This window comes from Pogona vitticeps, chromosome 3 (genome assembly GCF_051106095.1).
Source record: "Pogona vitticeps strain Pit_001003342236 chromosome 3, PviZW2.1, whole genome shotgun sequence".
In the NCBI taxonomy this organism is placed as follows: Eukaryota; Metazoa; Chordata; class Lepidosauria; order Squamata; family Agamidae; genus Pogona; species Pogona vitticeps.
The window spans coordinates 168,400,738-168,428,294 of NC_135785.1; the positions used below are offsets into that span (position 1 = coordinate 168,400,738).

Consider the following 27,557-nt stretch of genomic DNA (forward strand, 5'->3'; position numbering starts at 1 on the left):
AAAAGCGCATGCGCGATGCTATGGTTCTCTCTCCCCCCCCCTCGCCCACACACCGTTTTCCTCTTCCCAGCCTCGACTGTGAGGCTTTGCCCAACCCCTGGAGGCGCTTCACACGTGAAAGAAAGGGAAACGAACGTCCTTTTGGTTGCTGTGGGGACTCGCACGCTAGCGAACGGTAGAGAAGGGGGGGGGGGGAATGGAGTCCAGGCGCTCTCAGCGGGCAGCCCAGTTCTTGATGTATGCCTACTTGTGGCACCGTTTCACACCTCCGTGCAATTAGTGGCTAATTAAAAAATAGGTCCCGCAAGTTTGCAGTCTACTCCTGACCTATATTACTGTATGCCTAGTCACGTTACCATGTCCGGCTAGAAGTGCAAGCCAACCAACCATGAGATTGTGGACATGGGGTGGGATCGCTGGATGGAGGTGGGAAATCTTTTTTGTGTTTCCAGTGCCTTTTCCTGTTATACACATTTCATATGTATAACAGGAAAAGGCACAGCCTAGCTGAAACCAAGGTTAGGGATGCTGAGGGATCAGCAGAGAAATCTATTATTTAATCAAGATGAAATAAAGATGGAAAAAGACTATACAAAAGAGATGCTAGGATGGCTGATTATTTTGATAAAGAAGCCTATGACAAGGAATCGGTATGTCGTTTTAGACAATAAACTCAAATCTGCTGAAAGCAATTGGAAAGATCAATCACCAGGAGGTCCAGCAAATTTATTTCACTTTACAGTATATAGAGACTGAATCTACCAAATCCTAAGAAGAATATGCAAACAAATATAGAAAATAATGGCCCATCATCTTAGAGACATACAAGTTCCAGTCCTTAAGACAGGAGATGTTGTGGAGTACTGTAATCATAGGACAGTTTCACTCATTTCTTACGGAAGCAGTGATTTTATAGCAAATACTGTTTTTACTATATATGAAACAAAAGATGTTAGATGTTCAAGCTGAGCTCAGAAAAGAAAATGGGCACTAGAGATCAAATTGCTAATGCAGTAGGGCCCCTATAACCATGGGGATCAGGTCCAAGTCACTTGGTTGCTCCAAGGCTATATATAACATGGTCTCTGACACCATCTAGTGGCCACTTCTAGTAATACATACGGGATTTTTCTTTTAATATGTTTAGGACGTCTATTCAGACCATGGATAAGTGGATCAGTGGATAAGGGGATCTGACTGTATATATTGGCTACTGGAGTGTTCCAGAAGAAACTCAGTCTATGCTTGATAGACATATAACAAATATCCAGCATAAAATTAACAATGTTCAGAAGTGAAACACTGCAGTGAATGGCACTTACTAAGTCTGTCCATAATCTTTTCTGTGCATTGTTTCTTTGGCATTACAGTCCAGTGTCTGGAGAGCTGCACATCTTTTCTACCTGTGCTATAAGCCTTACTTCCCCACATTCCTTGTAACAACAGAGCAGAGGATATGCATTTGTAACCCTCCGGATGATGTCAGACTCAAGCTCATGCCCATTCTAGGCAGTGGTCAGGAGTGAGCAGCCGGGCCATAGGTTCCTCATTTTTGCAGATTAAATCTGTAGAACATGCTTGTGAAATGCATACTGTAATGGCAGCAGTTCATGTGTAATTCTAAAGTCCTTCATTATAACCATCTATGGCAATGCTTTTTTTGCTGACATAATTGTGACTTGCTGAGTGAGCCGCTACATTTATTATAAATTGTTTATTTACAGTTCACACAATCATGCATATCTACCAAAATATAAGCATCAGGCTTAAGACTGCAAGAGGACCTTGCTGCACAGCCAAGCAAGCAGAATCAGAGTTAATAAGCTAGGAACATAAAATGCAGTATCCTCTACCTTGTCAGGGAGTATTAAAACTCTGTCCTTCACAACTGTCATGACAAGAAATAAAAGTACTGCCAATAATTTTCTTAAATTAGAGCACTTAGAAAAGCATCCCATTTAGCTGTTTAGTATTATAGCAGTAGTTGTTAAAACTTCACATATTGCTGGAGGATATTTTTCTATCACATATGTAACACTTTTAAAAGTTACATACCATATTAAGTGAAATTTAGAGAAATAGTCTGTTTGGGGAATCCAGCATCGGAGTCATTTTGTTTGCTTAAGATAATGCCATTGTGTTGTCCAAGGGACACACATGGGCAATGTGAAATATTTAAAAAGTTGCTCTAGGGCTCCCTATGAAGTAAGGGAATTAAAGAGAGGAATAGAAGCACTAGTCACATAGTAGTTTGTAATTTTATTTAATTTAGTTAAAACTGGAAAACTTGCACAGATCAGACTTACACAAAGCAGAGTAACAGAATGTTCACGGTCCTGGGATTCATTTTAAATTATTTAATACAAAAATCAGGAGAAAATAAAATACAACAAAATTTACCAGTGTTTGAACTTTTATTTCACAACATGCAAATCAACTGAAACACATTTAAAAAGTACTCAGCTATAAGCTGTAACATTACATTTACACATTAGAAATGTTCATTTTTTTTAAAAAAAGGTGAACATAATCTTGTCTAAATCTGTTTAATACTGATTGATCTTTTAATCTGCATACTGGTCAGAGTCATGCTTTTATATTTGCCCACAGTCTGTAATCATAATTCTTTTTGACACACTCCCTTTGGGAGAGCCAAATGATTCTACTTTTTTCACAACATCCATACCATCCTTTACATACCCAAAGACAACATGTTTAAAGTCCAAGTACTCTGCTTTTTTGAGAGTGATGAAGAATTGAGAATTGTTGGTGTCTCTACCACGATTTGCCATTGACAGTAAGCCAGGTCCAGTGTGTTTTATTTCAAAGTTTTCATCTTCAAATGTATCACCATAAATGGATTTTCCACCTGTTCCATCCTGTCTAGTGATATCACCTCCCTGGAATATTAAAAAAAAAGGTGAGAAAATCTGAGTATAATATAGGTTGAATATGTTTTGGATATCTGAATATATCCAAAACATAATATAGCACTGCAATGCTTTGCCCATTATGTGCACAAGAAGTTGGATACACTTCAGGCTCAGCACTGCTCCTAAACAAAACAACAAATTATAGATTTATAGTCATGCCTAAATGCAGTTAACATATTTGCTTATTAGTCATTTTCCCAATCTACAGTTTCCTTGATTGGTAGATACAAAATCCGATTTGATTCAAAACCATAGTCTAGATGTGTTTTCTCACTAGGTAAGAAAAAATCAAGGAAATATATAAAGGGATAGGATGCTGTTAATGGGCTGTAGAAGAGCTTGCCCTTTATTCCATCACTGTTTATATTCTGTGGACCGATTCCGATGTTGTTCCTAAGCAGACCAGACATGCAGGCCAAAATCCTATTGCAGTTATGAAAAATGTGTGACTACTTGCAGAGTCAAGTAGGAACTTGGCTTCCTGTATCCAGGGGGAGGATAGGTTCCAAGCCCCCTTGCATATGCCTGAAAATGCAGACAGCAGCGAACCCACTAGCTACCATCCCCTGGAGCGAAGGGCAAGGGAAGGAGGTAAGTGCATATGTGGACTGTGAGGTGGGCTTCAGCAGTGGTGATGGTGGACAAATGAAACAGTGGATACCAGCTCCGTGGATATGGGGTGTTGTACTGTAAATTGCAGTAAGATAAAAAATTTCCATGGATATTACCTTGTATGCTGAATCACTAACAGGGCAGCTTCCTTTCTTAACAGGAAGCTAGGGTGAACCTAATCCTATACTAGGCATTAAAGTCTTCTTAGCTAGGCCTTTTCTCCAATTGAGCCCCCTTTAGGTGTCTGTAGGCGTGGGTCTGTCAGATGGAATTCTCATGATGATGGGATTTGTAGTCAAAAATCTCATGCCTATTTGTTCCCATTTGTAAAATCGTGGCATTCTTTTTCCTTTTCTCTTACTTAAACAACTTGGCTTAAAAGACCAATAGATTTAAGTATAGATTGTTAAAGATATACCATGGCATCCTGGAGAAATCTTGTATATTTGTCAACATCAATGTTTTACTTACTTGACAGATAAAATCTGGAATTATTCTGTGAAATACGGAGTTTCGGAAGCCAAATCCTTTTTCTCCTGTGCATAATGCCCTGAAATTCTCAGCAGTTCGTGGAACAATATTCGAAAATAATTCTATTGTTACATGCCCTAAAGGCTCGTCATCAGCAGAAATCTCAAAATACACCACAGGATTAGTTTCCTTAGACAATTCTGCTGCTAGAGATACATGTCCTTTCTGCAATTCCGATAAGCTTCGCTGACACTCTTCGAATCTCCTCTTAAAGGAATCAGCCAGCTCCTGGCTTTTAAATCGGACTGCAAGCTGTTCTATCTTAGCTTCACCATCTGAAATGAGAGATTTGGATTGTTATTTTACTTACAGCACAGACTACACCATGTCTCTTGGGCTGGGGATTTTAGTTATATAATATCTTAACACAAATGCTCACCAGCATAATCTGTTGCAGTCCAAACCATAGCATTGTTCGAGGTATTCAGGGGTTTTAAATCCATTGCTTTTGTGATTATGTGATTTGCACAGACTTTAAGAACTTGGTCCCTTCTCATTAAAATTCTATAGCATTTCTTTTGTGTATGGAAAAGGATTTTTATTTCTCCAACACCACGTTCTTTCCACTGATTGACTTCTCGGTCCCATCTATAGAGTTTTGCTCTCTCTTTGAAAATAATTTCTTCATCTTCTTCTCCTGACTTCACTTCAACCTAGCAGAGACATGTAGTCATGTTTACTCAAGCTACTACTGTTACTCAAGTCACAATTCAATCCTTTGCATGCGCTGTTGGTTAGTCTCAGGCAAGCCTGCTGTCCACCCCAATACTTAATTTACCTCCCATGCTAACAGTGCAACTGGTGAAAACACAGACATCTTCCCAAGCAATACAACAATACTGTTTGTGTAGTGAGCCATAAAACTCACAGCATTGGTACAACCTCCTCCTGCTTGTTTCTGATTCAAATTCTTACCTCTGGCAGTGATACTATGGGCTCAAAGTGAATGTCATCACTATGTACAACTTCTTCATCACTCCCATCTTCTTCGTTCTCTCCTTTAGTAACTGCTTGTACTCCAAATACAGTTGCTCCTGTATTTGCCCACTTGAAGTTTTTGTCTATTTGTACGGGAAGAGAAATTCTTAATAGTTGCAAGTATTTCTATGATCACATCCATTCGCTCTTCCTCAATAGTTATTTATAAAGGACAAAATCCTAGTATGAAAAACCACACATACAAAGGCAAAGGTGCATGCAGTTGTCTCCCAGCATGCCTGTCCAAAACCAGCCATGCAGCAGGGGAGGACCAGCCATCTGCTGAATAACCCAGGAAATAGTTCACTTGGTTTACATAACTGCTCATACACAACCGTGCAAGGCAACAGAATTCTGACCAAAAACTTTAATTTAATGCAGGCTACCTCTGTCAGGACAAACATATTGTATAATGTTTGTCCTGACAAAGGAACAAGCTTAGCAAGTATTGGGGGGGGGGCTCATGTTTAATTTAGTAGTTTCAACACACATAGCATTTATATGGTAAATGGATAATACCCATCATCTTACCTTTAGCACCAAAGGCAAAATCTCCAGAATTATTTGAAGCCAGATCAGCAAATGACAAGCCAGGCGTGTTGCCAAGAGCAAATAAGAAAGGTTTGTGTTCTATATGAAGGAAGAAAATGGTACAGATGATCTTATGGTTCACTTGATATGATGTGATAGGGATTTCTTCTACCCATTCCCTTTTACTGTAACTTCTGGCATAAGTTGAAGCAGAGTAAGAAAGTGAACAACACACATGCAGGTAATGACATCACTCCACTATGTCAATAAAGGTTCATTACCAGCTCCCAACCATCTTTTTTTATTAGTCTTCATTTTTAAAAACAGGCAAGGAGTCCATTTTTTACTTTAGCAGGTTTATTTGAAACAACAGATAACGGTTCATTTTCTCCTTTAACAAAACTCAAGCCCAACGCCTCCTCTTTCAGCCTTCCATCAGTCCTTTCCCACATCTTTTTCTTTAACAGCAGGTTCGACTAAACAACTAACTGGGAACAACAGGCCACAAAGGACAGGAGGCGGAGGGGTCAAGCCCACGCGCACCAGGAACTGAAGGGGGAAATGCCCTTCCTTCCTTCCTCCCTCCCTGGCCCAGCGCTCATCCAACGCCCACCTCAGTTCTCTCTCCCCCTCCCTCCTTTCCCACCAAAATGGTGCCTCCTGACTGGCCGCTCCTCTTCTGTGTATTTCAATGGCATTTGGTTCAAAAGACTGTCCCTCTCATCCCTCAACAGCTCCTTTGCCCTCCTGTAAAGTGGATGGGCCCACCCTTGGTCTCCCCTTCTTTCCTACAAGAAAGCAAGGCCTCTTTGCACCAACCCTCTCCCAGTTCCTGTCTCTCCCTAGCAGGACTAAATTCTATCTTGTTTCAGACTCTCTCTCTCTCTCTCTCTCTCTCTCTCTCTCTCTCTCTCTAGTTAGTTACTAGAGTACGTATGACATTTGTCACAAGATAAGAGTCCCTTTCCATATATATAAAACAGGCAAGCATACCTTGGTCTGCAGCGGATGAAGAACTTTCATTACTTTCTTTTTTAGTCGACAAGTCGACAGGTTTGTCATCTGTTGCTAGTAAGGTCCGCATATAATGTGCAGACATGGTACTAGAATCTGGTTCCTCAGGTCTACTTGGAGTAGAAGAATCTGGCTCTTCAGTTCTACTCGTCGCTACAGGCTCTTCTTCCTTAGTGGAGCAAACCTCATCAGTTGAACTGGTCACTTCATCGACCTGAGCTTCCTGAAAAAGAGAAATGCCAGACTATTTTGGCTTTTTAGAATGGTGAACGTCTTCAGAGGGTATTTTTCCTCTGGAGAAGCCCTAGAAAGCAGTTGCAACCACAGCTAGTACTCATGGAGCAGGTGCCCTCTCTGGATGGTGCAAGTGGAGAGAACCAAGAAACATGAAAGGCAATTTCATGTCACTTTCACAACTGTATGCATTCAAACTAAGAGTTCCAAGGAACCCAAAGGCCCTATGAACGGGGGCGAGTCCTGATGCCATAGGGGAATGTCAAGGCACAATCCTACATAAGTACTGGGGGTGGGTGAGTGGGTGGGAAAGAACCTCCCTGTCCAATGCAGCAGTATTAATACACACAGCATTCATATGGACAGGAGCTCGCTGGTACAGATCAAAGCATGGAAAGCAAGACTGTGATGAAATTCTGAGAAGAATTCAAGGGTTTTCATCAGATCTGTAGGCAAAAGTCTAGTTGAATAGATATTTAAGCCCAGTTCTGTTACTTACTGTAGCTTTTTGAACTTTTCTAAGTTCTGTTTGAAAGTCTTCCACATTGTCATTCTCTTCTTCAGTTTCACTACCAATGCCACAGAGAAAGGTTGAAGGAAGCATCAGAGTCTCTGCTTTAGCTTTTTCTTCTGGAGTTGGCTTCTTCTCCCATACAAGAACACACTCATTTTTACTTTCTGGTTCATCTTCCCCAGTGGCAGCTAAACAAGGAGTATTTTAAATGTCATTAAAAACAATAGAAGTGAGATAGAACAGTGAAAATAAAGCCACTAAATATCCTAATGAGAAGTTCATCTGAACTGAAAATAAATCCCTTGTGGAGACATCTAGGCACCAATGCTGACTACACCACACCTATCAAAGTCTCAAGCATAGTAAAAGATTCCACACAGCTAGCGTCCTGTTACAACACTGAAGTGTAACTTGCATTCTGAACTAGGCAGGAATGCTAAGAAGAATACAAAAAACTGTCACATGCCACCATTCGGCTTGACTTTTCCTCTTTTGCAATAACAGATTTGTCTCTCCCCCCACCCACCCGAGATTTATGTGATCCACAGGGTTCTAATCTAGTGCCAAGCTACTAGGACCTCTTCATAGCCCAATAGAGCTGGTTCTCTTTGGATCCCCTTACCATCACTCCCATTATAACTTTTCTGGGGATCACAAGATAAGCCTAAAATAACCGGAGAACCACTTTCACCTTTCTTGCTATTGCCACAACAGTCATTTAAATGCCTGTCTTAGATTTTTAAAAAAGCCCTGCTGGCAACATAAGCTTCTGAACTGAAATATAATGACGAGTTACAACCGTTTAAATACACTTATTTTTCCGTTTATAAGACTCAAAGTATAAGATAAACCCCCCTTTTTCTAACCCCAAATTAGAAAAAGCAGGGATCAAAGGGTTCCCTTTTTGCTAAGCCCCGTGCCTTGGCAAAAGGCAAGGAAAGCGGCTGTCAAAGTGACTGCCACTTTTCCTTGCCTTTTGAAAAGGCACGGAGCTTAGCAAAAAGGAGGGGGAGCTGTTGCTCCCCATCCTTTCTGCTAACCTCCGTGCCTTCTCAAAAGGTGAAGGCGTACTAGCAACAGCTCCCCTTCCTTTTTGCTAAAGCCCCGTGCCTTCGCAAAAGGCAGTGGGAAAGAGCTGCCTTTCGTGTATAAAACGACCCTCATTTTTTCTCAAGTTATTTAATTAAAAAGTGTCATTTTATATACAGAAAAATGCAGTAGTGCATTGTTTTACAAATTAGCAAAGTCCCATACATGTATCTTCAGAAGTCCCATAGGCCTTACCTCCTAGGAATTAGATATGGGAAAAAGAAAATAACATGGCTATGTTACAAAACTCTTTTGCAGTGATTTTATTTACTTGTTTCAACTTTCTGTTGAGTATGTGTCTCAGGTTCATCAGGATACAGTTTTCCATTCAGCCGCTTCACAGCAGTTTCATAGTCCTCGTCTGAAATATGAACATGAAAATTGAAGTCAAAGCTGAAATGCAGTATAAAACATGTGGCTGACTACTGTAAGGATTTGGGTCTGCATCTCCTGCTACATTTGAAGAAAGAAACAGCCTTAAAAATATGACCCTTAGTAAAATATAAAAACCACTCCATTTAAAACGCTTGGGAGAGTAAAAAAAGCACTTCTTCAGGTCCCAGTATAGTGATGATGATGATGATGATGATGATGATGATGATAATAATGATGATGATAATGATAATGATAATGATAATAATAATGATAATAATAATGATAATAATAATAATAATAATAATAATAATAATAATAATAATAATAATAATAATAATAATAATAATAATAATAATAATAATAATATTTTAAAAAGCGCTATCAAGCCAATACTGACTTATGGCAACCCTTCTCAGGGTTTTCCAGGCAGAGAATACTCAGAAGTGGTTTACCATTCCCTTCTTCTGGCGGCACCTTGGGGCTTGCCCAAGCCCACACAGGCTGGCTTTTCTCACAGGAGGCACAATGGAGAATCAAACTCCCAACCTCTGGCTCAGCAGCTGGATATCTAAACCACTGAACTATCAAGTAAATGGATGTCAAACAAATCTTCCTGAGTAGGGGATTCCACAGACAGAGTAATACTCTTTGTATTCTGACCAGTTAACCATTTGCTGGGAGCTGGGGGGGGTCAATAAAATCTGGATTAAATTTAGTGGGCAAACAAAGTGTACAGTCCGAGAATCTTGTTACCGAAGGGGCAGGTTCTTGATGTGATCTGAAGGTAGCTGGAGAAAAGCAGTTTTTACACTCCTGAAAGTAAAACTTCCCAAGTAATTCTTCAAGTTTGCAGTCTCCAGCTTGTAAAACATTTAGCCAGGAAGACATCTGAATTTTCCTATTTCTCTCTTAGCTTAGCTCTCATGCTCAGCCTGATGTAGGCTCTTCAGCACTAAAACATTTATTTTTGGGGGTATAAAATGTATTTATGTTAAATTTAATTTATATCCCACCTTTCTCATGGCAGAGGGACTCAAGTAGCTTACAAAAATTTTTAAAACAAAAGTATTAAAACATTAAAAATACAATACATTACAGTACTAAAAACAACTGAAACAACCATAAAACTTTAAAACAACTGAACATATAGTTACTAGTATTAAATAAAATACCTTTCAAACAGTTTAAACTCACATCTGAAAAGACTGAAGATTCCCCCTTAAAATCTTCTCATCTGGAACTCTGCTTTGTTTCTAAGGAGGAATTCACCACTCCCTTTACCAAGCTGGGCAGCCGAGCTCCTTGCTCCTTTTATGAGCCAGGAAGGGAAAGGATCCAGCATGCAGGGGGTAGCTTTCACTTTTCCAAGCATCCTGTCCACATCCCCAGGATGCAAAAACTGAAACTCATCCATTAACACAGAAAAGAGACCATCCACAAAACCTGTGTTAACTACACCCTCCAAGTCAGAAGAGATCCAAATGATTTTGGACTATGTTCACCACATTCTTCACAGTGGGCTGACAGATGGCCCACATTCTCTTCTTCTGGGCAACAACATAAGAAGTCCTTGACTACTCAAGGGCCCATTATGCTGGATCACTGTTGAAACACAGTAATGGCTGAACAGGAGAACTTTTTGCTGCTACCAGAGAGCTTTAAACCTCTAACCATATTTACTTGAATCTGCCATTATTCTAGTTTCTGTTCCACTTGTTTCATCACTGCCAACCCTAATTTAGGATTTTGCCTTTAAAAAAAAGATATAGTTTTCAAGAAATGTTTCTCACCATCATCATCTTCACTGAAATATCCAGGCTTGTTCTTGTAGCAGAAAAATGTTGGAGGTAGTCTAAGGGATTCTGCAAGAGCCCTTTGTTCAGGAGTGGGTGTTAACTCATATACAACCAATACATCATCTGATGTCTCCGTATCTGGTTCTTTCTTAGTCTCAATCACTGGAAAGAAAAGAGGGTCCCCCCAGTAAGTCTGAAGTCAGCAACTGCCTTTTAATACAAATACATTTACAGAGTAAGCAAAGAACATTCAACCAGAAGACAACGAAACATCAAGATTTAAACAATCAAATGGAAAGTTAAGTCAGTACAAGATAACCTCAGTTTGAGCAACAAAGGACGTGGACCAAGCTCAAGCCATGCTTCTTTTTAAGCTGCTCCTTCCAGACACAGCACATCTGTCAAGAGCAGAGCCAAGCTGGATCCAGACTGAGGAGCGTGCAGTTAGGTTGTCAGAACCGAATTTCCCCATCCACCCCACATCCCCACATAGTCCTGCCAAATCTCTGAAAGTGCTGCAAAGAAAGCTGGAGTCTCTCCTGACTGCTGTTCAAGGGTACTGTCTCACACCAGGTGGCTGCACTTTCCACTGGAAAGAAAGGCTAGATCCATTCTAGTATATAATTTTCTTCTACAGCCAACTTTGAGCTAGCGGTACATAATAATAAGCATAGCAGCTCTAGTCCTTAACACAGCTTCTGGTTTTCTGTTTCCTCCCCCCCCCCACATGTGTTTTAAACCAGACCTTCACCAAACAATGATCTAATAAGAACTTCAGACCATTTACAGATAACCCTCACACATTTCTTTAAACATGATGATACGTATTAATAATAATTTACTTTTAAAGTGGTTTTCATTTTAATTTGCTTTTAAAGTGTCTGTCTAAAACCTTCAGCATTAAACACTGGTTAGTTTTGACTAAAACTAAAATTTTAGTAATATTGTTTTACTAATGCTTTTAGCTAACATTTTAATATAAAGTTTATTTAACTCTTTTAAAATACTTGAATAACTTACTGTTTTTAGCTTTTTTAATGATGTTAGCTGCCTTGGGTCTTTTTTTTTAAAGGAGAAAGGCAGGGTAAAGATGTTTTAAATAATAAATAAAAATGTCAGTGAAGTTGAAAGAAAAGGCAAATTATTTCATTACAGTACAGTTCAAATAGCTATCTTCTCAAGCCACAGGTGACATCAACACATTTTAAGGTACCAGCAGACAGTCATGATCGTTGTAACATGCTGTCTAAAATTCTATTGTGAAATCCCGCAAGCATAATGGCAACTGTTTTTTTTATTTCACTACTGATCTGTCACATATCTAAGTGTGCAAACGTGCGCAATGGAATCTCTTGGGCAGGCAACAGTCAGCAAGGCTGAACACATCTCTTGTGTGATTCTGGCTCATGCTGTACAACATCAACATGATTTTGACTGCTGAGCATTTAAAATACAGTAGGATCTCCCTATCCATGGGAACAATATCCACAAATTCACTTATCCATTGTCTGAAAATATACAGTGAATGAAACAACCATGGTGTATTAACCAGAACTGGCCACCAGAGGGAACCAGAAACCATGCATTTGCTAAAGTGTGTAAGTGCTAATTTTTTGCATCCACCAGGGACGGTTTGGGACCAATCCCCTGTGGATATCAGGGTCCTGCTTTATATGCTTACTGTATCAATAGGCACCTTCTCAAACAGAAGCTAAATCCCAGATCCATATTAAATTAAGTGTTCTGGATTCAAGTATTTCTTCTATAAAATGCATGCTTTATTAAAACCAGAACTTGACAGGTTAAGCTCAGTTTAGATAAAATAAAGACCAGTAAGTAGTGAGTAGCCAGCAAATATTTGAAAAACACTAGACTATCAAAACCTGTTTTTCTGTATACTAAGAAAAATGTCCATCAAAAGAAGTGACACAGTTGATTTAGTCAATTCATTGATTAAATCAACAAAAATAACTTCACCCATAAATATGGTTCCCTACAAATAGCTGGGACAGAATTTTAATATGTGTTTTGTTTTAGTTTAGTACTTAATAAACCCTAGGTGGTAGGTATCAAACTTAGAAAAGGCATTCCGTAATTTGAAACACAAGAATGGGGAATGCTCTTCTAAGCTGCTACCTGCTGGAAGATAATGCATGAATCATTTAAAAATGAAGTATGCCTTTCGTTTCAGGACAACCATTTTTATTTATAATCAATTCGGTATAGAGGCAGTTAGTCTAAACCTCTTTGATTAGGTAAGATTTTCTTTATTTACTTGGGACGGTGTTCCTAGGAATTTGTACTGTTTTTGTAAGTTTATTTGCTTAATGAAGACTACATACAGTCTTCAGGGGGAAAGTACAGTGAAGGCTGTACACAGACAGAATGGGAAAGATGCACAGAATATCTAGGACTGGTTTGCACGTATGCCTCCCACTGATAAGGTTCTACAAAATAGCTATATCCATGGCATCAATTTTGCACAACCATGGGAAACAATCTGATGACCAGGAAAACAGGGTGAAAGGGAACATAAAAAAGCAGTACTAATTTTATTGTTTCCCCCACCTTGATAGTATTTGCTGGGGGTGGGGAAGCTGAAACTTGACTGCATGTCAAAAATTCTCAAACAGAAAAAGATGTATCAAGTTTATAGCAAGCAGGGGGTGAAATGCTTTTTGGGGTCTTAAACAGGTTCCAACATTTAAACTGTAAATTGTCTCTTCCTCTCTCTCTTTTGGACAAAACAAACTTCTTTCTTCCAGGGGGTCCAGGGTGTTGACTACCAAGGTCAGAAGAAGGCAAAAGGGAGCTCAGGACTGTCAAATATTGCACACTCCCAGTTTATGAATCTACGAGGTCAAATTTTCTAATGGAAGCACAACTATTCCAGTGTGAACACAGCCCTGACAAGGTAACAGTTAAACATTTTCAATCAGTAGGCTCCTTTTTAAAATAGTTCTTGTGGCTACAAAGTACTTTATCAACACCACTTTTATTTTGTGTTACTCATGCAGATTTAATATTTAGACTTCTTGGAGTGGTTCAGCAACTCTATAAAACTGAATCTACTTGTGGAAAGCTGCCACTGCTGGAAGTCAATGTTTGTGAATTTCCTCTGAAACTTCCCTGTGTCCCCCCCCCCCCCAAATCTGTTCAAAATGACTGGGAGGTTGTACTTGCAAGGAACCATTGTCTTTGGACAGTGGGAAGCTTTTCTGGAACAAAACAAAAGGAACCCTTTTGCTTCTGGCCTTTTTCTAGACACTGCAATTGTTAAAAAATAAACAGATCTGAAGCAGGAGCACTGATTATGAAGAGCCTCCTAACCAAAAATGGGAAGGTGACTACTACTTCATAAATTAGCAAAATCCTCCAAACAGTTCTGAAAAAACACTGTAAATCAATAAAAGGACACCTCATTCATCAAGAGTGTCCCACAGTAACACACGGAAACATTTAACAATTGCAACAAGACTTTCAAATCTCTACTGTCTATTATGAAGCAGAACAACCAACTTTAGAATGGCCAAATCAAGCAAAGCCTGAAACCCAATCACACCTGAGCACTCAGAAAACACAGAAACTGACCACTCCAACAGACTTGTAAGATCCAAGCACTCGCCTGCTACCACAATTGTAAATTAAACTCTGTTATAACCATTCTTCATTGACATGCATGTTAATTTTTCTACACTTTCATATTGTTAAGATAGCCAGTTATTTTGCTTAGTTTTGGGAACATCCAAAAAATATACACCACCACATTCAGTGCAGGGTGCAAATACCTTTACTGCCAGGCTGAGAGGGAGATGCACTGGTCCAAAACGCCATTGGGTTAGATTTAAAAAGGCTAAAACCAAATCCTAGAAAAATAGTGTATGGATTTAAGTATTTAACTAACATTCCTAAGGGACATGGGCCAAAAACAAAATATAAAGAGCACTGATTTTACATTACACTTATATTATACTTATGTAATCTAGATGTTTCTAAATATCCTTCTTGTAGCAATTTAGCAGTAATTATTTATATTTAATACAGAAAAAGTTACAAATACAAGGGATGAAGTCTTGCACTTTTTAATTATTACAGTATCTAAACTTTACTGTATTATAAATGATGAAGAAGACAAACCTTCCTTTGCCCTGCCACTGTCATCAATTTGGCAGTCTACATACATATGGAAAAGATACCATATAAAACAAGTTTCTAAACTTTACTCATCATGTGCACTTCATTTTAGAATAACCCTCCAGTTTACCTCTCTCCTTTACTATCCTCTGAGCACCTTTTCATAAAATATTAAATATATAATTAAAAACTTAAAATCTAGTAACACAAAAACCAAATAAAGATGATTTTGAACTAATTTCATAGTATGACATTTATAAATGCACAATTTTTAAAGCCAAAACACGCATGGGAGATAATGATATTAAAGGATACTACCTCTCTCCCCCCCCCCACTGTAGCCCTATACTGCAGGGGCTTCAATGGATGGAGAAGAGAAAGCGAACAGCTTCCTTTGTGTGAGCATATAATAGCACATGTACCCATCCGATACAGCCCAGGCAACTATTAGCCCATAATTTCTATTCAACTGAATTCATACTTCCAAAATTAAACTAGTGAAGTGCATCTGGGAGAAACTGGAAAAGAGAGGGAGAGAGAAAGGGAGAGAGAACTCAGATGTCAGTGTTTGGCATCTGAAGCTATATCCTGACATTTTAAAAGTTTGGTTTGGGGTACTCATAAGACCTTAAAAGCAAGTTGCTGGAACATAACAGTTCAATGCATTTCAATGGGGGGAGAAAAAATTCACCAAAAATTAACGAAGATTCAGAACAAAGCCAAATTAAGTTTGCAAAGGTTTTACAGGGTGCACTAACGAGTCCAAGCATTTTAAACAGTTTTTGAACATTTTAAGACACTTTAAAAATAGTGAAAACGGACCTGTCAAAACCAATGAAATGCACTGAAACCTATTCAATGCATTCCAATGGGGGAACCGCGTTTCGCTTAGCGATGTTTCCTATGGCGATTTTCGCTTAAGGACGGTAATCCGTTCCTATTGGAACGGATTATCCGGTTTTCAATGCATTCCTATGGGAAATGGTGTTTCGCTTAGCACTGTTTTCCCATAGCGATGTTTCTTTTTGAACCAATTAACATCGCTGTGAGGCACCACTGTACACAGATTTAGCAATATGTATATTACTAAATACTCTAAACTGCAAAAGATATTCAAGGGGGAAATATATACATGTACAATACATTAATTCAGCTTAAAACCAAGTTAAAATTTAAAATTCTCACCTTTTTCTAGTATTTTAAATGAAAAGTTAGGAAGTCCTTTTGAAGTAGCCACTTGCATCGCTCCTTTGCTGTCTGAGGCTTTCCAAGCAGTAGCACCAGCAGCCGCTGCACTTTCTTGATGTTCAGCAGCTTTACAAGTCATAGTCTCATGTGTCTGTTCCGGCTGTTTCTGTTTCACTGTCTGACACACTGAGCTATCACTTTTGCTCTTGGGAGGAGCATTAAAACTAAAGCCAAACAAAGATCCTGTTGCTGAAGTATTTCCAAATGTGAAAGGCTTTGATTTCCCATTGTTAAAAATACTTTTGACGGATTCTGAACCAAAGACAAATTTAGGCGGTGAAACGACTGCTTTCACTGGCATCTCAGAAGTACCCACCACAGCTGAAGGCTCTACAGTTTGTACCACTGTTTTTTCATCCTGCTTTAGATCTGTTCTCTCCCTTGTTGTTTCTTCCAATACTGCCACAGCAATCTTCCCACATGGAGACTCTTTCGGGGTGTTAGCACGTGAAGACAGTGGTGTGATTAATGTGTCTTTTTCTTGAGCATGTTTCGCTTCCTCAAAAATTTGCTTGAAAGAGTCAGCAACATCCTGCAGTTTAAATCGTACTGCCAAGAGCTCCATTTTTCTTTCCCCTTCGGCGAAGTCGCATGCTGTCCATACCCACGCTCGTTCGGTGCCTTTCATTTGCTGGATGTTCATATCTGGGGTTATCCTATGATTGGCACAAAGCTTTAATACCTGGTCCCTTCTCATGACTATACGAACTGTTTTAGTGTCATAGTTCTGCAAGATCTTAATGTCTCCAATACCCCGCTCTTTCCACTGATTGGCATCTTTATCAAATCTATACAGTTTAGCCCGGTGACTGAAGACAACTTGCTCATTCTCTTCACCACTTGTTACTTCTACAAGATCAGGTAAAGGAACCACTGGCTCGAAGTACTGACCATCTCTTTCATCTTCTTGGGTAACATCAGACTCCTCATCTGTGCCTAAAGAAGCCCTACTTTGATTCTGTTTGGAAGGAGACTTTGAAGGACTTAGGGCTGATTTGAAACTAAAGTTAAAGCCTGTAGTAGATTCTCCAAACCTAAATAAATTTTTCCTTACAGGGCTACTTGCCCGAGGCAGTGCATATATAGAATTATCTGTGGTATCATCCAATGCTTCTCCTCGCAAGTCATAATTGTCCCATTCCAGTGTAGGCCCAGTACTTTCTGCATGTGGTTTTATAACTAGATCAGAAGAGTTTGTGACAGATGCAGCGCCTTTACACTCTTCGTCTGCCAATTTGGTTTTATCATCTGTCAGGAAGGTTTTGAGATCTTTCAACCCACTTTTCATTTCTTCAGCTTTCTGTATGAGCTCAGCTGTTTTCCCTGTATCCACAAGTTTGTGTGGAGTCTGGAGCGGTATATCCAGCAACAGCCTTTGGCATTCTTCAAATTTCAGTTTAAATTCCTCAGCCTGCTCTGGGGTTTTGAATTTAGCTGCCAATTGCTCCAGCTTTGCATCACCATCTGAGAAGTCACTGGCCAACCACATCCACGCCTTGTCTGAGCCAGAAAGAGGCTTCAAGTTCATGGTAGTTGTGATCCAGTGGTTTGCACAAACCTTCAGTACCTGCTCACGTCGCATGAGCATTCGGAGCTTGCCATTCACTTCGTTCTTCAGTATTTTCAAGTTGCCTACACCGCGTTCTTTCCACTGGCTAGTTTCTGCATCAAACCTAAACAGTTTTACTCTCTGTGAATACAGCACCATCTCATCTTCTTCACCTGTTACGAGTTCCACCTTTTCAGGCATCTGGACAACAGGTTCAAAATGGATATCATCATTTTCTTCTGTTTTATATGCGTCATCATCCTTCTCAAGATCAGCAGAATTATTTGCTTTGGAAGACATTTTGGCAGTTTGAGAGGAAAAGAGCTTTTCTCCAGCCCCAGTAAAACCCTTGAAATTTGGATCTTTTTGACCAAACTGAAACCCTTCGCCAGTTTTTGCGAGGTCAGCAAACGTGAAAGTGCTACTATGCTGACCAAAAACCAAGTCCGTGCCCTGTTTGCTGGTGTTATCCTGTGACTTGATTACAGAATCTTCCTGACGCACCCCCTCTTTTTCCTCAAGGCCATTATGCTGCTCAGTGGTAACATCTTTATTAGGCTCTTGTATACCAAATTTAAATCCTCCCTCAGGCACAGGCATTGAAAAATTAAACCCGCCCTTAGTAGGCTTAGTTTCAGTAGTAGTAGGAATCTGAAATGTGAAAGGAGACTTTCCTTGCTCTGGATGATGACCGAATTTAAAACCCTTCTCAGATATTTCACACTTAAAGCCTGTCCCCTGTGGTCCTCCAGTGGGTTCAGACAACTTGCTTTTGAAACCAAACATGGGATGCTGTGAACTGCCAGGTAGAGCTGGAACATCACCAGATGGATTTGGAGTTTGACAAGCTGCACAAGTGGGAGAAGAGCCTTCGTTGCGTATTAAGCACACACTGCAGTCCCACTGGCCTTCCTTTTTCATAAAAGCTGTTCCAAACCCACTCTGGGGGATCTTTGAAGTGTCCATATGGCCAAATTTGAATGTAGTCTGAGGAGTAGAAACTGATGTGCTGGTTACATTGGGGTTCTTACAGCCAATACAGTGAGATGAACTGCCTTCATTTCTCACAGAACAGACTCTACATTCCCACTGGTTTTCTTTTTTGGTAGAAGCTAGTCCAAATGTACTCTGTGTACCTTCAGCACTTGGTTTGAAAAGCCTTGGTTCTGCTGGGAGAAGTGTCGTTTGTGCTTCCCTCTGAGACGGATTTGGAGTCTGGCATGCTATACAGTTCTGTGCAGTTATTTTATTCCTCACGAGGCATGTGCTACACTCCCACTGATCTTTCTTCAATACGAACTGTTCACCAAATCCATGAGTAGCATGTCCCCCTGATACTTCTTTACCAAAAGAGAAGGATGCAGGTGTAGAGGCCTCACTCAATGTAACTGTAAAGGTATTTTTAACATTAGTGATTTTTGCTGTATTGCTGATATCAGGACCTGCACCCCGAAAGCTACTGGGAGCAGATGTTCCACTCTTGAAATGGCATTCTGAATTCAAGACTGCAGGATCATATTTATCAGAGTCCTTTGCATCCTCAGTAGCATTTTCTCTTGAGGACGCAATATTCTGAGCAGCCTGTTGACTAACCTCAGATCCAGAGCCTTTCAAACTGTTTTGTGCCTCCTCAAATTTGCATTTGAAAAGCATTGCTTCCTCTGGTGTTTTAAATCGTACGGCAAGTTGCTCAGGTTTTGGCAGTTCATCTGCATAATCCAAGGCATGCCACACAAATGATTTGTCTGATCCGGCATTGGGTTTCAAATTCATTTCAGGATTTATATAGTGATTTGCACAAATTTTTAGCACTTGCTCACGCCTCATTAGAAGACGAATTTTACCAGTTATTTTATGCCTCAGAATTTTCACATTGCCAACTCCTCTCTCTTTCCACTCTTTGGATTCACCATCAAAACGAAAGAGTTTTGCTCTGTTGCAGAAGATCTCCTCTTCATCTTCTTCACCAGTTTTTACTTCAATTTTGTCAGGTAATGGCACAACAGGTTCAAAATGAGGACCATCTTCCTCCTCGTCCCCACCATGAACACTTCCCCCCTCTGTTTCATGACTTCGATTTGCTACATCTGAATTTGGTGTTCCAAACATGGGCTTCCCAGATTCCTGAAAGCTGAACACATCACCTTTACTATACCCCGATGGCTTGGTTTGATTCTGCCCCATTTTATCTGTAAATGAAATGCCTGAAGTATTCTTGCCACCAAAACTGAAGATGGTACGCTGCCCTGTGTTATAATCAGCAAGTGGCTTCTGTCCTATGTATGTATTTTCTTTTCCAGGTTTGTCTGAGGTAAGGAGGCCCAAAAGACTCTCACTGTTACTATAGGTTGTACTCTGGGGCTGTGGTACAACCTGGGGTGATGAAAAAGTAAAATCACCATCATTAGATTTGAAATTAGAATTAAACTTGAAAGGAGTTGACTGAGTAGAGTGAGCGGAAGTTATAAGGGAAGATTTTGGTCCCTCTGCTGGTGTAGATTGGCCAAAGCTGGGCTTCCCAAATTCAATCACCTTTGATTCTGCAGATCTGGTAGTTGGAGGTGCTGCTGGAGGTTTTGTGAAATACCCTGGTTCAGGTAGTGGTGGGTTTGTGCTTGTTGGTGGCACACTGTAGTTGTAGTAGTCTTCATTACCCCGAGGAGACAAAATTCCAGTTGCAGGAGAATCAAAACGCAGCGGAGTTCCATATATTTCTTGTGAAAACATACAAGCAGAAGTGTTCAGTGGAGGTGTATGCATTGGCTGTTGGTAGGTATATAGCTGTTGCTGAGGAGTAAGCCTGTTCATGGCATAGACAGGAGCCTAAAAATAGGAACAATGTTCAGTGCTAGCCTTAATGAATATTACACCTTACAGCTGTGGTTCCCAACCTTTTTTCTATTGTGTACCCTATGACAACCCATCTCTATAAATCATTCCTTTCATATTAGGGGACAGAACTAGGGAGAACTCTCATCTTCAGGCCGCCTCCTCATCAGCTCTGGTAGCATGCCCGAGCATAACAGCAAAGGGGTTAAAACCTATAAGGAATGCTGTCCCATACAAACTGCTGTTGATAGGAAAGGAGCAGGTGGCACAAGTCCCTGGATTAATGGCGGAACAAGAACAAATGCTGCCTTGGAGCGAAAGCCAATTGACTGGGTTCTCATGCAGTGGGTGGGGAGAGAAGGAAGAAGCTGAGGGGTTTCTCACTGCTCAGGATATAAATAAGTGATTCGCACTGCTGATGTAAGTGCCTTTTCCCAACATTATTCATTTTTAAAAAAAGTACAGTGGTGCCTCGCAAGACGAATGCCTCGCGGGCTGAAAAACTTGCAAGATGAATCGTTTTGGCAATGGGGGTTGATGATTTGCAAGACGAATGTTCCTATGGCCGTGCTTCGCAAGACGAATGTTTTCCATTTTTTGTTTCTACCTCATGTTTGCTGATTTTTAAATTTTTTCTATGATGCTTAAAAAGTTAAAGTTTTTTGATTGAAACTTTTGAAATCATATGCACAATATGTATGGCTTTAAAGAGCACTTAATAAACCATTTGTAAACCAAATTTGACTTTGTTCTGACTTTTTTTGCCCATAGGAACACATTAATTAGATTTCAATGCATTCCTATGGGAAAACACGTTTCATAAGACAATTTTTTTCGCAAGACATTAATTGCGGAATGAATTAAATTCATCTTGCGAGACACCACTGTACCTCTAAATGTCCTGGTTCACACCCCATGGGGTACATGCACTTCAGGTTGGGAATTACTGTTTTATAGTCTCATTGGTGACTATCACACAAAGCTATTTTAAACATACATTTTAATGTCTGGTAAGTGTATTCTTAAGATCTACTATTGGGTCCTGAACACCTCCCCAACCTCACTATGACAAGAAAGGGGATGCCTCAATGTTATTTCACTGAAAAAGGTTTCACTGAAAAACTAAGCACCCCATTTTGCTAACTGTTAAATTAGTTATATGAAATGGCATTTGTAATTACCTTTGTGGGGGTCACATTTGTGGCTGCTGTCCTTAGAAGATACTGGGAATTATATGCTGGTGATGCACTGTAGTAGACAGATGGGCCTGTTGTAGCAACTGAATGTATGAGAGATAATAGTAGGAACAATTAAGTTTGTAGGAACCGCAAATCTCAATACTAAGCACTTTTCTTGCACCTTGGGTATGACATCCTATTTTGTTGCAGTATAAGGACAAAATGCATCTTTCACATTCAACTGTGGCAAATTTTAAATCAGGTCTTAGATTATGAAGCCAGTAAATAATAATAAAATAGTTTTATTCAAGATATTTTCTTTAAAACGTCTTCAGCTGGCTTACTACTTTTTTTACATTCCTCAGTGATAATCAACTGATACCATAGTTTGTATCACATTAAAGTCTTCTGTCTAGATCTCAACATTTCACCGTGTGATTACCAGTTAATGGTGCTCCATGAAAATTCTGTGATCCTTGATAGCCATCTGACATGGTCTCTGTTGCATAGCTTTCAGCAGGCCACCGTTGAGTCATATTTGTGTTAGAATTATTAAGTTTCATTTCTTGCATCTCATTCTAGCAAAAAGACAGCAATGTTATTGGCTTTTTACATCAACGCGTTGCTGTTTTCCCTCTTTTCAACAGATTTGTAACAAGTTCACAGGCACACAAATATCATTTATTCTATTAATACATCTTTGAAACTTCTTTGAAAATACTTTAATTCCTTGCTGCAAAACTGTTCAAACTGGGGAATAAATTCATTATAAGTAGGAATGAACATAGAAATTATTTATTGTTGATTCTTTTGTCTGGAGACACCAAACAGCACACACCACAGTACAACAACCATTACATATGTAACAAACAAAGCAATCATATGTGTAGAGGCAGTCCAATAGGTATGCGAGTCCCAAGTCACCTAGGACTTTAGGGTAAGAGCCAACGTAAATGATACAAAAAAGGTATTCTATGGTCATGGAAGGAAACATCCATTTAGCAGCCAAGCTGCTGCATGTTATACCAGTTGCAGCTTCCAAGTTGCCTTTAAATGTATGTTAGAATATATATAATTCTGCAACCTCAGATGTATGTAAGTGTGTATGTGCATGGTTGACAGAGGCAGCCCTAGCCCAGTCTTGCGAAAGGACTGGGTTTCTTGCCCTCCTTGAAACCAGCAACTGCTGCCTCACTGCAAATGCAGCTTCTTCATTTTGCCAGAAGCTGGTTCCTCAGGCCAGATGTACATTTCCATGTGGCCACCTGTATGAAGTCTAGTCTCTGTTTTCATCTAGTGGTCAGTCCTGGTAATATATCTTGGGAATGTGTATTGCTGGGTGTTATTTATTTTTCTTCAGGCCGCAGATAATTGAAACCGTGGGTATGACAATATATATAAACTATATAAAACATTCCTTGGATGTTTCTCTTTGCACTCTGGTCACTAATATTGCTGTTCATAGTACAGGTCAGACTAGGAAACTCATTACATACCTACTTTAAAATAAGGAGCAGTAATCATATTTAATCACATGGAAACAGTCATACAGTGATTAGTCTCGGTTTTATGATTTTTCCCATTTACTAAAATGGTAAGATATGATATCCTGTTATTTAAATGAAGCAAATGGTATCTGTCCCCAAACAGAAGTTAATAGTTCACTCTTTTTTTACCTTAATAGATTCTACTTGCTGACAGATCATCTGAAGGAGAGATTTTTGATCCTCTGCCCATCGAGGGGGAGTTTTAGGAGAAAACTGAAAGAGAAAAGTGTTAGGAATTTAGACCAACTAAAAGAAAAAAATTCATTTTTCAAATGAATTTTAACTGATATACCTTGTAACTTTTACTTGGAGATAACGAAAATTTTGTGGGTGATGGAGTAGAATGTTTCATTTCTGCTTCTGCTGGTTGGCCCAAATCATTGTTTAAAGCAAGACCCCGTTCTTCACCACTATCCCCAAGTTCCTGCATTACACATTCCAGCATTTCTTTCACTGTCTCTATGGATACAGGTAACTAGGACAAAAAGAAAAGCCAGTTTGATTTTACTGTCAGTTGATATACAGTTGTTAAATTGATGAACAAAACATTCTGCCTTGATTTAAACACTATTAGGTTTGAAAATGCATTTGAAAAGTGTTAGGAGGGGCTATGTGCAACATGTCCTGACAAAACATGTGAAGCAATTTATACACCATGAGGATACCTGTTAATAAACCAGATAGCTTCTACAGAGGTATTGCTGAACCAATTCTAGTTTGTAATCCTAGATTCTCCCTGTTTAGAAGAGCTGATGCTTTATAACTAGAATAAGCAATGTGGGGAGCATGGATGTCACAATGCCCATGAATGCCTGCTTTGTCTCCTCCCATGCCTTTTGAATGTACTCTTTTTGAAGAGTTTAATATATATATTTATATACTTCCAGTGGTAACAAAGCAGAACACTCAGTTTGCAGGAGAACCACCATTCTGATCTTATTTTCCTACAGTGCCTCTGGGTCCAGGACAGACCCACAATTCCTCTTAAACAGTGAAGATGGCTAGCTGCAGACCAGCTCATAAGCTCTGTGGGATGGGAGACTGAACTATTTGTTCAAAATTCTGCTCCTGCTTACCAACCTCTTGGGGAAGCAGTGAGTTGCGAGAAGTTTCTGGGTTGGGGGGCAGAAGAGAAAGAAGATGTGTAAGTTGCTGTGATGGCCGTATGGGATTATTTTGAAAATATGAGTTGTGGTCTTACATATTCATTTTTCAATCTGCAGAAATATTTTTGGTGGAATAAGAGCTTTACTAGTGTTTTGGAGATGTTTAAATGGTTTAACTGTAAATGGCTTTCTGTAAAATTGGCCTGAATTGTTGTAGAAAATTGTGATTCAAAACTGAAACAGGATTTCCCTGCCATTTCCAGTTTCATTCTTGCTGGTCTCTGCAGCCCACAGAAGTTGCCCACCCCTGCTTCAGATCAGCTGAATTTTATTTTCTAGTGTGTTTAAGAACAATTCTGATACATTACATTATGACAAATGTACTTTCTTCACACATATATTTCACAGTAATCAAGAAAAACAAGTCAAATCATGAACCTTTTCAATTACTGAACTATCTGTGCAGCTTTCGTCAATTATCTTTATAAGATAGTCTCTGCTTTTCTTTAGATGATTCCTGCATTCTTCCTGTTCTTCCACTGACAAGCCATCATTTTCCATCTCTTCTGATTTCCTCTGGAAAATCTTTCCAAGAGAGAAAGAATTAGCTGTGCATGTTGTTTATTGAGTTGCATTAGGTAGGGAATATACGACAGAAAATGAAATTTACCAGAGCAAGATTCCAGTACGCAACAACATTTTTGATAGCTTCAAATGCTTGCATAGCATCATCTGTTTTTCCATCAACAGCATCCAAAATAGCAAATGCTATGTGTGCTTCCTCCTGATATTCTTCAACCTGGGAAGGCTAAAAAAAGGGGGGTTTATTCTGTTAATTTCATGTATCAGTATTGCTCAGTACAGAATAATTTTGTTTTGGAAATTTTTTTGAAAGTATACATGAGTTATCCTTTATTAAATATAAGTAAAGGTACTTAGCTTTGGAAGGGCTGGAATATGCCTTACTATCATACACTTTATCAAGCAAAATTATGCAGTCATCACAACTTGGATACATTGTGCCCATTCTGTCTGAGTGAAACTATGGCCATTGGAACTATTAAGCACAGCCCCATTTCATGGTGTGTCCATCTGGGAGGGGCTCTCTTTATTTCATACCAATATCACCTTGGTGTTAAACAAGATTTCCATGCAGGAAGGATGCTTCAGCACCCTAATCCTAAATAAATCTTTGTCCATCTCATGGTTAGCAACAGCAATGAGACATCTTCATCTACCACTATTAATTCAGCTTTTCTTGATAGTTACTTAAATGCAAAGAGGGTACATAGTCCCAGGTAGAAACTCTGCAATGCATTACACTGAATGCATCAAGATAGAATAAAAATATGTGACTAGAATATTGGCTGAAATCAGCATTATGACTTTTGTTTCTGTTTTGACCAAACTCCCGGAGGCAGTGGAAGACAGGAGGGCCTGGTGTGCTCTGGTTCATGGGGTCACAAAGAGTTGGACACGACTTAACGACTAAACAAGAACATTAAGCCTATGTTAGCTACAATTGTGCCAAGGCAGAAATGCTATCCATGAAGGGCCTCCGCTGAAGCATTGTGCAATCAGTCAAATAGCTACCACATGACCAACTGCACAACTGAATTGTTGCCAGGGCGGAACAGCCGCCATATTTATGACAGTGTTACTTTCCATTATACCTTGATGAACAGGATTCCAACTAACATGCAATATGTCACAAAATCTTTATACTGAATGCTTAAAACTGCCAAAGTCTACTGATACAACCTTCAGCAAAACTGCTACAACTTGGAAGTGCAGTACTATCAATTACAGATGGGATTGTCAGAATTAAATTAAATGACTTTTGTAATTCAATGGGGATACCAGAGACAAATTATGAGAGTGAAAGGCCTCAGATCAAGCAGGAGGCAGAAAAGCCCTCCTACTCCCATGCCATTTCCCCACTGTCATCTTCTTCAGTCCCTAAGAAAAGTGATTTTTGATCCTTACCTACTGCACCATGGAAGTTGTGAGATTCCCTGGGACTCACAAAGGTGCATGGAAGAACTCTGAGGATTTTCAGTGGTAGGACTCTTTCTCCTGTACACCTTTCAGAGTCCCAAGGAATCCAATGACTTCCAGGGCATAGCAGACAATCTTACCAATCAAACAGAAATAGCTTGGAAGCATAAGAGGGTTGCTCTACCTCATGCCAGTTTGAGGCATTTCACTTACAAGCTGGGAGAATTATGTCGCATCCCTTCTCTCTGCCACCAGCATCAAACCTCCCTTTGTCTTGTCACTTGACTACTGAGGTAATCGTCTCTTTAAATCACCACAGGAATATGTTTTCTTTAATAATCTTCACTTACTTCCTCTTTAGCTGCCCTTATAGGTAAGTATATTTAAACCTTCATTGATACTCCTATAGCATACTCCATGTATGTAGCCAGGTCTCAAGTACTGAACTTAGTACCACTCAGTTTGAATGAACAAGTAAGGTTTTATTAAAATAACAGTGTTAAAAAGAACCTTATTTATTCCTTCAGCTTTAAATCCACTGAGTTCAGTCCTCTTTGCTTTGAAGGAGGAAGCAGTTACATACTAAAACAAGAAAACAAAGAAGATTCAAAAGCATTTTAGAAACAGCAAAACTACCATATAAAATTGTGCATCTTCTTTTATTACCTGAATATCTTCACTATGAAAATGCTTGAACAAGGGATCAATTGGTTCAGAAATATTTCTCTTTTTCTTGATTGTCTCCAGCATTGGTAAAGCTTTCTTCCAATAGTAAACACTTCGTCCAATGTATTCTCTTTGATCATAGAAAGAATTAAGGCTACAACCCTGTGAAATAACACAATGATATTTTTCCTGTATAATTTATAGCCACAATGATACTATTTCCCATTTTTCTCAACATGGAGAATAGCAGCTGTGTTGAAGGCAAGCAAGTTGTTAAGAAACACTGTATCAAGTCTCCTACATATTTAACTCACAGACTGAGACAGATAGGGAGTCAAGCAATTCTTAGAACCTTTTAAAAAAGCAGTAATATTCTGACTTTTTATGAGATTTAAACACATGGAACTCTGCGTTAAACTACATGAGTAATTACAAAATTGATTAATATTACAACTACTGTATGGAAAATAGCACCTGCCTACTTACTGTTTTTAAAAGACTTTTTGCCCAGTGAATAACCAAAGCTGGTTGAAGACCATGTCTTCCTAATGCCCTGAGGATGTTTATTTCATGCTGAATTAGAAGCCTCAGTTTTGCTGCTTTCCCAGGTCTGAAAGTAATATTAATACATAAACATGTAAGCAGTAAAAACAAAGAAAACCCACTTCTTTAATTAGCGATAACATGGAATATGT

The 27,557-nt window shown here is 39.3% G+C and overlaps 1 protein-coding gene and 1 long non-coding RNA gene across 2 annotated transcripts; one reads left to right on the forward strand and one right to left on the reverse strand.

Moving 5' to 3' along the window:
* The first annotated feature begins 54 nt into the window (after positions 1-54).
* LOC144588496 (uncharacterized) lies at positions 55-13,515 on the forward strand. The gene is made up of 2 exons (XR_013544091.1): positions 55-175; positions 13,373-13,515. It is a non-coding gene; the product is annotated as an uncharacterized LOC144588496 (long non-coding RNA).
* LOC110074119 (RANBP2 like and GRIP domain containing 4) lies at positions 2,240-16,061 on the reverse strand. The gene is made up of 10 exons (XM_072994555.2): positions 15,927-16,061; positions 10,602-10,769; positions 8,708-8,797; positions 7,333-7,535; positions 6,579-6,822; positions 5,586-5,684; positions 4,992-5,137; positions 4,456-4,729; positions 4,017-4,351; positions 2,240-2,900 (listed from the first exon to the last, which is right to left on the reverse strand). The coding sequence occupies exons 1-10, from the start codon at positions 15,982-15,984 to the stop codon at positions 2,595-2,597; spliced, it is 1,923 nt and encodes a 640-aa protein (XP_072850656.2). The 5' UTR covers positions 15,985-16,061; the 3' UTR covers positions 2,240-2,594.
* Between the last annotated feature and the right edge of the window lie 11,496 nt (positions 16,062-27,557).

Coding starts and splice junctions, on each gene's coding strand:
- LOC110074119 (XM_072994555.2), bottom strand. CDS start 15,984: ATGCAAGTGGCTACTTCAAAAGGACTTCCTAACTTTTCATTTAAAATA. Junction 4,730..4,991: donor CCATAGTATCACTGCCAGAG/GTAAGAATTTGA, acceptor TGTCTCTGCTAG/GTTGAAGTGAAGTCAGGAGA. Junction 4,352..4,455: donor GACTGCAACAGATTATGCTG/GTGAGCATTTGT, acceptor CTCTCATTTCAG/ATGGTGAAGCTAAGATAGAA.